Source organism: Crocodylus porosus, unplaced genomic scaffold (genome assembly GCF_001723895.1).
Source record: "Crocodylus porosus isolate Cpor-Errol unplaced genomic scaffold, CroPor_comp1, whole genome shotgun sequence".
Taxonomy (NCBI): Eukaryota; Metazoa; Chordata; order Crocodylia; family Crocodylidae; genus Crocodylus; species Crocodylus porosus.
Genome location: NW_017728906.1, coordinates 70730292 through 70741934, shown reverse-complemented (window position 1 = coordinate 70741934; position 11643 = coordinate 70730292). Strand labels below are relative to the sequence as shown.

At 43.9% G+C, this 11643-nt stretch overlaps 1 protein-coding gene across 1 annotated transcript in view; it reads left to right on the top strand.

Annotated features, from left to right (window-relative positions):
* The first annotated feature begins 990 nt into the window (after positions 1–990).
* Positions 991–11643, top strand: part of TBL1X (transducin beta like 1X-linked) — a 101599-nt gene continuing 90946 nt past the window's right edge. The window contains exon 1 of the mRNA XM_019529349.1: positions 991–1118. Within this exon, the coding sequence (XP_019384894.1) occupies positions 1061–1118 (58 nt within the window). The 5' untranslated portion in view covers positions 991–1060. The remainder of the gene's footprint in view (positions 1119–11643) is intronic.

The window sequence follows — 11643 nt, the reverse complement described above, 5'->3', positions numbered from 1 at the left end:
TATCAAAATTCAAAGGAGATATTTTAAACTGGACTATCATCTACATTTAAAGTCAATGTGCTATTCATTCATTATCAAAGAATATATCCTAACTGGTTGTGCAAAACCCTTCCTTTTTTATGTTATGGTTTTCTTAGTGATCTGTTTAGCCTTGATCTGGTACATTATAAACAATGAAGTACTTCAAAGACATCAAATGGGTGTGTGCTTACCTTATTGCTCAGTACTAGGTGTTCTCTACAATGCCTTATTAATAAACATTTGCTGTTTGTTCTTCCTTTTGGGTTTGCATGTTAATTTTACTGCTGTTTAAAGTTCTCAGAGTGCTTTTATGCCATGTTCCTTCTTTCAAAGGGAACAATCTGTTTCCCAAATTATAAACCAGTAAGCAGAAGACCAGATTATTAAGTGTGAGCTGGAAAAGAGTAGGTGTGGTATGATATACTATCTCTGGCAATACATTTCAGCAATACTGATTAGAAGGTGCTTATGCAATGAAGAAAGGTGTCCAAGAGAACTGTAGTAAAGCTCTTCAAGAAAATGAGTTAATAGCAATAAATGGCTTTCATGATTTAAAATACTTTCTCTGCCTCTTTCAAATATATAATGTTTATATAAGTACTGCTTAAGTCAGGGGTAGGCAAAATGCAGCCCACCAGGCCATTTTACCCAGCTCACAGGGCCCCTAAAAAATTTAGAAAATTAAGATTTATGTGCTCCTGGCTACCTGTTATACGGCCCTCGATGGCTTGCCAAAACTCAGTAAGCGGCCCTCTGCCTGAAATAATTGCCCAACCCTGGCTTCAGTATTGCTTGCAAATAATAATAAAATGTAATAGCACAGTACGAGTACTAGATTCATAGTATTTAAATAATTCTTCACATTGGGTCACAACAACTGTAGTTCATATAAACATATTAGACCATAAAAAATTTAATTATGTCCCCTTAAATAATGTTTACGTATCATCATGATAGAAGCATAACTCTTGTTTTCTTCCCTCTTTGAACAGAGAGATCACACTTCTTATAAACCTCATCATATTGAGGTAGGGCTAAGATGAGCATAACCAGTGACGAAGTGAATTTCTTGGTGTATCGCTATCTCCAGGAATCAGGTAAGTTTCCTGACTTTATTACAGCACTGGATCATGGGTGCTAAATATTAGGTATTCCCTGCCCACAGGGGTCCTGGGTAAAACAAGAAAATAAATATCATTATGTCAGTAAATATTTAGCAGAATTGTCATACCACCTTATGTCATACTAGTTTATGTTACTAGCAACATACATGCACAAATGACAAATATTTCTATTCTTTGCTTTCTTAGCCACTTGAAAGTATTTATCTCAGGTCCTTGTTAAATGAGAGGAGATTTTCTTCAAAAAAGCTTTATACCGGGTTGTAAACAGATAGTCATCTACCTAATCAATATGTTTGTAATAGATCCAGTATATGTGTACGCGTGCATGCGCGCGCGTGTGTGTGTGATATCAAGGTAATGATGTATGTAAATAACTGTATAGGTTGGCCTCTCTCTTGAGATCCTAAGTTGTATGTTCTTCCCTTCACCCTGCACATCTGGCACTGTTTTTTTCATATAAACGGGAATATTTTGGGAGTAAAACCCTAACCTGTGCTTTTAAAAAATATGTTCAGATTGGTATTTTATTATAGGATCCTTTTGTTATTTCAACTCTGACAGAAAATGTTATTTTAATGTTTGCAAGGGGCAAGCACATTGCTTAGGGAGTGACATCCAGGATCTCAGCAGGTTTCCTTGCTCTCTGAAGAGGCAAGCTCTTTGAAGTTGGGTAATGGGTATGGGGAAGGGGGAGGAAAAGAGACATGTGGGGAAAAAAATTGTCCCCTTTATTTTGACAGAGGGAACCAAAAACCTAGCAGCTGAAAACTCAGACCCAAATCTCTATTTGGGGGCTGAGCATGCCTCCTATTAGCCATCCTAGCCTGGATCCACTCAGTGGATTATTGTTTTTCTGCCACCCTGATAGAACAATTCCAGTACTATGAGCCCCCAGTACAAGAAACTTCTGTTGAAACTTACAAGGAATCTCCACATGTGGTAGACATACAAGGTTTGATCCTCTAAAGGGCTCTTGATAATTTAGCTATCTGTCATATTGGCAGATCTCTTCGCTCTAACTGCGTGGCCCTAACCCACATCCCAACACTCTAATCAGCAAGTATTTTGGCTGGAGGGACCACTGAAGGACTTTGGGTGAGCTCTTGAGAGCTGGGAGGCAGAGGTGGGGAGGCAGAGTGCTGACCCGGCCCCAGCCTTGGCCCTGTCACAGCTGTTTACATGGTCTGTTTACAAAGAGGTGGCCAGAGGGGTGCAAGTTTTTCCTGTCTGGCCCTGGGCCTATGCACTCCACACCCACTGCTAGGGGTGACAGATGGAGCAAGTGAGTAAATAGGTGGGGTCTCCATGAAGCCCACCCCAATATCCCTGTGGGCAGGGTGTGCTCAGATGGATGAATGGGGCCACAGACAGACAAGGAGCAGTGTCCAGGAGCAGAACAGTTGAGCAGGGCATGGGTTAGAGCTGGGATTGGGGAGCAGTGATAACGTGAGGCCAGGGCCCGGGACAGAGCCACGGTCCTCTCCCTACATGTCCCTGTGTTGGGCATCAGCTCTGCAGGGAACCACAGGGCGGGGGACTAGTGCCCATTGCAGGGATGAGTGAGGAGCAGATTACAGCTGTGCTCCAGGCCCTGAGCCCCAGCCCTGCACTGTCATCAACCCACAATCCCATCTGCCCATCCCACTCCTGGATGCCACTATCCACCCAGCCAGGTGTGCCAAGCCTGCGAGGGTCCTGGCCTGGACTCCATGGAGACCTCACCTGCCTGCTCTGTCTGGCACGACCAGCAGCGGGTGCAGGGCAGACGGGCCTGGGGGTGCCCAGGCAGTGGGGCCAGGGGCTAGTGACACTTGTTTCCAGGCAGCAGTGGCTGCTGGGCAGCTGAGACCAGCTGCCACCCCATCCCACCCCACCCCACCCTGCCCCACAGATTACATCTCAGCATGCCCAAGAGTTGCATGCAGGGATACAGTGGGCCGTGCCATGTGGCATCTCCACATCTGGGGGGCAGCGGGATCAGTTACACTCCCCACGACTGCCATGGGCCAGAGGGAATCACTTGATAGGCCGTATCTGACCTACATGCTGTATTTTGCCCACCCTTGGATTAGAATCTGGTTTTTGGCTTCAGTTCATGAGAATGGGGGGAAATACAATTTGATTACAAACTAACCAATTTTCTCAAAATAAATTGACTGGAGTTTATTGGCTTTTGAACATTCAAAAAGTTGCATAAATCTCATTAAAATTGTTACATTTGTAGTGTATTTTTTCCACATTATGTTGTTGCAATGTAACAGCTTCTCCCCATTGGAAAGAAGAAACCAAAGATGGTAGGCTTCATGTTCTGCTTGAATTGTCAATAGCCAAACTGATGCTGTGGATTGATTCAAAACAAATCTTTAAGGACTTACTGATGAATGACAGCATCAAAAGAACAGTGGCTGAAGGCTCTTATTGATTTTTTTCTAGCATTTTTAGATAAAATACCGTTGTTACTTCATATTCACACTATTATTTGACAATGAAAAATATATAGTCCTGCATACACAGGAAGAGTGTGAGTGTAACTGCATTGATGTCACTGATTTTGTTTGATAATTTCTACAGGTACTGTTAAGTAAGCAGAAACTGGTCTAATGATATTAAGAAAACCAGCTCAAACTGAGCATTTTAGGACCTGGATGATAATACATAGTCTTAGTACCAGTGCCTGACACAAGACAAGACACAGTAGTCTTGTACAGTAAATGAGAATTATAAGTAACGCTGAGCCAACAGATCTATTTTTAAGAAGCATGTACTGTACAGTTGGTTTTGATGTTCTGAGCCATGCTCATACTGTTTTCCCTTATGGGGTTTTACATTTGTATTTTTTGTTAGACAAATAAAGAAATCCCAGCTTGTAAGATGCTGTGCCACCTGCTAGTATAAACAATGTAGAATGATGAGATACAAATTAAAAATGTCTAAACAAGAACCTCTAATTATTGTAAATTCGACATGCACTTTTTTAATCCTTAGAGGGACAGTGTTTATTTTGAATATAGTTTGAGTTCAGTCATCTGTAGTTTATGCTGCCAGCAAAACCAGGAATCTTTTTTAGCTTTTGTATAACTGCTATTATACATTGGAATATGGACCGAGGTTCATGACACCTAGCCAAGCCCAAATAGCATAAAAAAAATTAAATAAAAATGGAGACAATAAAGTAAGTTTAACTCAGGTTTCCTCTTTGGTTGCCTCCTCTTTAATATTCAGACAGAAACAAACGTATACCACACCAAGAATTTAATTGCGTATAAGGCAAGTCCATACCCAGATCATTACAAAAATTTGGCAGCTCTGATTCTGCAGGGTACTTGAGGACGTTTTGAATATTGCCATGGCAATGGTACTAGTGAATGGTGGTCATGAAAATTACTCTAATGATATTATTAGAGAGAAAGTTAAAATCTTCTGAAGTGGTGGGAGTAGGGGAATCATCAATTAAAAGTGAAAGTCAGAGGTTGCTTTCTGTTATAATTGAACATTTGAATCTAGAAGCATTAAATAATTGAACTATCCATGTCAGTAGTGTTGTTTGATGACAAATCTTAGGATACAGGAGAAGTTTGTGAGGTATTTGACTTAGGCTTCTTCATCTTGAATGACACCAGGTGCATCTACACATGCTCCTTGCTTCGGAGTAGACTAATCAGCTCCACAGTGAAATGGTACAGTCTACATGTGTGCTAGTATTAGGGCACAGTAAACTAATTAATTCTGCCATAAGATAGTATTGTACCTGACAATACTATCTTATGGCAGGATAATTTACTGTGCTAAAACACACATGTGGACACTGACCACAGGCATAAATTGTGCCCGGCCAGCCCAGTCAACTCGGGGCCTGCTTTGCCCTGGCTTATTGCTGCTGTCCCAGGCCCATGTGTAGACACCGCAACTGAGCAGTTTACTCCTGTATAAACTGTTTCACATTAATTTCCTGTCTAGATACACCCACTATAATAAAATTAACACCATATGTAATCAGTACAGTCCACATCAAATGGATTAAAAGCTGTTAACTGAAAGATCTTGAAAAGTCATTGGAAATGGACAATATTCATCTAATGGGATGTTTCAGTTGGAATTCCAGAGGGATCTTTTCCCACTTCTGTACTATTCAACAGCTTTATCAGTTATCTGGAAGAAAATTTAAAATCATTGCTGATTTAATTTGTAGATGGGAAATAATTGATGAAGTGGTAAGAGGTGGCAGCACTTCAGTTATAGAGACTGATCAACACAGTTTGGAAAGCCAAGCTAATGTAAGTGACATGCAATTTAATATATCCAAATGCAAAGTTGCTTATCTAGAAACTACGAATAAAAGAAAAATAACTGAAACCCAGCAGTTCAGCCCACAAAAAGAAAATGGCCATCACAATAAAGGAGAGGTGAAAAATTCCTTTATTTTATTTCTGAGATAGTCATTTTTTATCATCATTTTTGTGACGCTGCTCATTGTGTGCAGGAAAATATCCACAACATACTTTAAACAATTTGAGCTGGTAAAAGACTAACAGCAATGTTTGGTGCTGGCATGACAAGGCTCCCAGCCTAGCTTGCTGCTGGGCTCTGACCTCCTCACCCTTTGTTTCCAGACTCTGGGTCCTGCCCCCTCCATCTCACCTGCCATGGTTTGATGTTATAGTTTTGAAGGGAGGCTGGAGGTGGAGGTGGGTTTTGGGGTAGGTCCTTATCTAAAACCAGATCCTTCCCAACCTTAGCTCATGTTTAATCTGGCTGGGTCCCATTGCCCAGAGTCCACCAAACCAAGACCTAGATTCTTGGGCTCTAACTCTAGCCCTTTGTGGGCTCTGAGCCGCTTGGCCCCTAAGCACATCCCTTGCGGGTACGAGAGTTATGCTCCCCAGTTTTTGCTATCAGATATCTGACATGCTACAGTCCTTTAAGATACCACAGTACCACAGTCTTCCCTCTGAATGTATTTGGACTCCGGCCTGTACTTAACACCCTCCAAATGTAAATCAAAAGCATAAGCTCCTGCTCTCAAAGCCTAAAGCTTGCAAAACAAAAACCCATGAGGGCACCAATATGAAAGATTGAAGGCACTTACCTTGCATTGCTCACAGTGTGGGGTCTCTTCCACCCTGATGTGGCACAAAGTCTTTTCTCCCAGACAGTCTGGACTGGCTACTCCTTGGAGCTCTGCCTTCTTCAACCCCTGTGGTCAGACTGCCACTTCTGGGTCAATCTGATTTTGGAGCCTCTCCCTGGGTCACTTGACCTTCTATTTCTGCCTCAGGCTTGCCAGTTACTGCCTACACCTGGGACAGGCACCCATCTTATCCCTTTTTGCTGTTAAGTCTATTCAGGAGGCCGGGCTGGCCAGCATGCCCTGGGCTCCCTCCTCTTCTCAGTAATGACGGGAAAGCCCTGTTAAAAAGACATGCCAGAGACATCCAGGCAGAACCATACAGTGCTGATATTAGAAACTAGCAACATTGTGGATTCTCTCTAAACCAGAGGTTCCAAAACTTTTTCTTATTACGTACTCCCTTCCAGTTTTACCAGGTGCCCACATACCCCAACCAGCATCCGTTTGATATTTTAACCCCTTAAATACCAATTACTTTAATGAAAATGAAATCTGCCTGTAATGGGGGGGGATGGTCCAAAGAGATTGATTCTGCCCCCCCACCATTTAGGGCAGTCTGTCTGTCACCCGCCATATCTTTGATAAAAAAATGAATAGATGTGATGCAAGAGGCTTCCCCGTGCACTGAGCCAAACACGTGGCTCCAAACCAACCCTACACTGTGTCCCATGCTTTGCAGGTGGCACCCTGTTCCACATACTACTCCCCTGGCCCCTTATTGAGCTGCACTTGGCCTCTGGCCCATTCAGGCCACACTCACACTCGACCCTCACTGAGCCACATACTCACACTGGCCCCTCACTGGACCAAACAATCACACTCTAAGCCTCAGCTCCCTCACTGGTTCCTGGCCCTGGCCTCTCACTGGGCCTACACTTTCCTCCTTAGGCCTCAGGCCCCATTCAGTGAAACTTGGGCCCATAGTGCTTTTTTTTGGGGGGGGGGGGTGCTCCTCTAGACTTTTCCTCCATGGAGTCACCCACAAGGCAGTGGGGGATGAGGCTTTCCAGCACCCAATCCTAGCCTTTCATTGGGAAGGCACAGGTGTGGCATTTCCCATCGGTCCCACCACACCATCCAACCCCAGCAGAATTCAGTTTCAGGTCTTACCGCAGACCAGGGGAGACCACCCTGCCCTTTCCTTGAGCTCTCCTGTGTTCTCCCTTAGAGTACATCTCCTCCCATCTGGGAGACTTTTTTATTCTCTGGACCCTAATTCTCCTTCAGGTTCTCCCTGACCCCCATCCAGCCATATGCCCAGTCCCTTGCATTCCTACTTTCAGGTGGCTCTACTCGCCCCCCTCATTTAGTTTCATAGATGTTAGAGTCAGAAGGGACCTATTAGATCAGCGAGTCCGACCCCCTAAGGGACAGTGCAACCTTCCTTGGAAGCTTATTTGATATTTTGGCAACCCTCTCCGTAAAGAATTTTTTCCTAATGACCAATATGAATTTGCTCTCTTCCAGTTTGCGGCCATTATTTCTAGTTACTCTGACAGGCACCCAGTAAACATTGTATCCCCTATTTCTTGCTGCCCCCCCACCCCCTGATGAGTTTGTAGGCGGCCATGAGATCACCCCTCAGCCTCCTTCTGTGGAGGCTGAAGAGGTCCAGGTCTCCCAATCAGTCCACAGAGGGTTTTTTCTGAAGGCCTTTAACCAGATGAGTGGCCTTTGTCCTCAGGTCCCTCACTGGTTAAGATGGCTCTGGCTCCCACCTCTCACCAGTAGTCTCCCACTCTAGGGACCTTCTCCTGTCTAGGCCTGGCCTTGCTCTCTGGCCAATCGGGATGCCAGGCCCTCATGGTGGGCACCTTTGCTCCCTGGTCCATCCTGGGCCTGGCCCCAGCCTGGGCCAGTCAAGGTGGTACAGTGGCTCCCTGGCCTATCTATCCTCTCACTCACTCTGGGCCTCACTCTCAGAGCCATATACCTTACACTGGTTCGGGGGCCTCAAGCCCCTCACATTCTTCATTCTCAGCACTCTTCTGGTACCTATTTTGCCCAGCACTATTCTACTCATGCCCCTGGCCTCCAAGCCCCATAGGCCTATTCTAATTCATGTGGTAGCCTGCCACACCAGCCAGGCAGGCCCCAGTCTCCCCAAACCCACAGGGTACTCTCTGGGGTCCTGGTTGCATGGCCCCACTGTCTCCATCCCAGCCAGGCTAGGGACCCTTTTGGGGTCCCCTGGAACTTCCTCCATTCCCCAAGAGTTCCTACCCCTTCCTCCAGTTGTTTCAAGAACTGCAGTCCTCAAGCTTGGAAACCCCTGCTTTAAACCTTAGGACACACTTACAAAATAGAGACTGTATCCTGGAACACACAAAAGGACATAATCCATTGAATATTAATATCAAGTGAGAAACTGTGGCTAAGAAAGCTATAAAGGGTGTATAATCAAGAAAAAATCAGATGGGAGTAGTTAAATGGTATTACCTCAGGATATGGTATTAGTGAGGCCATTACTAAAATACTATGTCCCCTTCTAGTATCTACACTTCAAAAAATGATTTTTTTAAAATTGGAAAGGATTCATCAAACTGATAAAAAATTGAGTCAAGGTGTCTGGAGAACATTCTTTTTTACTAAAAGTTGGTGATGAGTGAACTTGATCATAGTTTACAACCACCTACATGTCTGATAGTAGACAGTTCTTTAATCTAACATTAAAAGGGATAACAAGATCTAGGGACTGTAAATTGAAGCTAGACAAATTCAGAGTAGACGTAAGGTATGAATTTTGTATGGACAATTAACCACCAGAACAATTTACTTACAGACATAATCTACAGTCTTTAAATCAGCACTGCATATCTTTTAAAAGACATGCTGTAGCTCAAACAGAAGTTGTAGACTTCATTCAGGAAATATTGGTTGAGATGCTATAGCTTGCTAGACAAGATATCCAACCGTTTAATCAGAATGGTACCTTAGGCCATAAGATATATCGAATTACTTTCCTTACACATCACCTGGAATTCTCATAATGCTTTTGCCCAGGAGGGAGGAGTGGGAGGTTAGTTGCTTAATTGCATCAGATGGGAGATAGGTGCCTAAGTACAAGAATCTGATCCTAAAAACTCACCTAACCCTATTATAAGTGCTTCAAAATTTGTAGGTGCTTACATTTTCACCAATACAGTTCCCTAACCACCTGAAGTTCTCTTGTGTCCAGAGATGCTATCATCTTGGGAGAAATGTGCTGATATTTATTGCACACCTAAATGTGTTTGAAATTCACAGACTAATGTCTCTTCACCTAAGTTCTCTGAGGGATCTGAAAGGCATGTTCTGATCATGCCTTATACTCATCCATTGCCAGCACTGAGTTTAGCACAAGACGCAGCAGCCATGGTTACCTACATTCAAAAGTGAAGAGAAGAAGTCAGTCGTTTAAGTAATAGCCAAGATAAAGCATGTGTGCCTAACAAATGGGAGAGACCTGGCTTTAATGCTCATTTCTACCTGAGAGGGTGAAACTCCCCAGGAAAAGTTCTTGAATCACCAAATTATAGGGCAGATTAGGGCTCTTTCCATAGTTTTGAAGGTGTGCCTAAGTTCAGTAAAGAATGCATGAAGAATAAGCAGAAGAGAGTGTGACTGTAGCCCAGTCATAAGGGCATTGTCTTGGGAAGTGTGCAATACTGCATCCTAATCTGTCCTCACCCATTTTGTATTTGGCCATTTAAAGTTCCTAACAGCAGTATATTGGACTTGTACCTAATAAATTGCATCCTATTTATTTCAGACCAATTTTCCAATTATCAAGACAATTTTGAATCCTAATAGTGGTCTCTAACTTCACCCACCTTGTCATCCACAAACTTAAGTAGTGTTCAAGCCTTAAAATATAATATATATATAATATAACAAATCCATACTTGAATCAAATCCAGCAAAATAGTTGTTCCCCATCTTGTTGCCTGCAGTTTCTTAAAACTATTTCAAAATTATGTGGGTTGGTTGATTCTGTTCCTTGTCTCCCTTCTTATGAACTTTCCTATTGTTCCTCCACTTTTATTTTGTTTTCTAATATATTTCATAGATTTCATAGACATTAGAGGCTGGAAGGGACCTCAAGAGATCATCAGGTGCAGCCTCCTGGCCATAGGCGGGAAGTCAGCTGGGATCAAGTGACCCCAGCAAGAAATAAATCCAGCTATTTTTTGAATGAGTCCAGAGTAGGTGCTTATACCACCTCTGGGGGGAGTTTGTTCCAGACCCTGCACACACACCGTAACGAACTTTTTTCTAATATCCAGTCTAAATCAGCCTTCCTGGAGTTTATGGCCATTAGACCTTGCTATCTCTTGGGGAGCTCTGGTGAACAGATGTTCTCCCAGGTCCTGATGTACCCCTGTTATGAAGTTGTAGGCTTCCGCCAGGTCCCCCCTGAGCCTTCTGTTCTCCAGACTGAAGAGTCCCAAGTCCCTCAGCTTCCTTGTACAGCCTTCCCTCCAGGCCTTGGATCATATGAGTCTCCTCTGGACTCTCTGAAGCTTCTCCACATCCTCCTTGAAGTGGGGGGCCCAATACTGGACACAGTACTCCAGTTGCAGTCTCACAAGGGCCGAGTAAAGTGGGAGGAAGGTTTCCCTTGTTTTGCTTGAAATGCATCGGTGGATGCATGCCAGAGTTTGATTAGCTTTGCCCACCACCGCATCACATTGGTGGTTCATATTCATCTTGTGGTCAATCAAGACCCCCCCCAAGTCCCTTCAGTCATGGTGCTAGCAAGCGTAGCACTGCCAAGCCTGTAAGTATGCTGAGGGTTCTTCCTACCAAGGTGCAGCACCTTACACTTGTCTGTATTAAAGGCCATCCAGTCTGGGTCAGCCCACCTTGAGAGTGTGTCCAAGTCAGTCTGTATCCCCAGCCTGTGCTGCAGTGTGATGGCCCTCCCCCATAATTTGGTAACATCCACAAACTTGGCCAGTTCACATCTGACTTCTGAATCTGGATTGTTTATGAAAATGTTAAAGATTATTGGCCCAAGTACCGAGCCCTGAGGGACTCCACTGGTAATGCTGCACCATGTTGAATTGCTCCCTTCAACGAGTACTCTTTGGGTCCGACCCCATAGCCAGTTTCCTAGCCATCAGACCGTATGATGATCTAGGCCACAGTTCCCCAACTTAACCATGGCATTGTGGGGAACTAGGTCAAAGGCCTTTTGAAGTCCAGATAAGTGACGTCCACATCATCTCCCTTGTCCAGGGCATAAGTTATCTGGTCATAGAAGGAGATGAGTTTGGTCGGGCAAGACCTGCCAGTCACAAAGCCATGTTGGCTGGCATTCAGAAGCTTGCCTTCCATTAGTCTGACGTTAATGGATCCCTTGACAATTTTCTCCAGAATTTTTCCAGG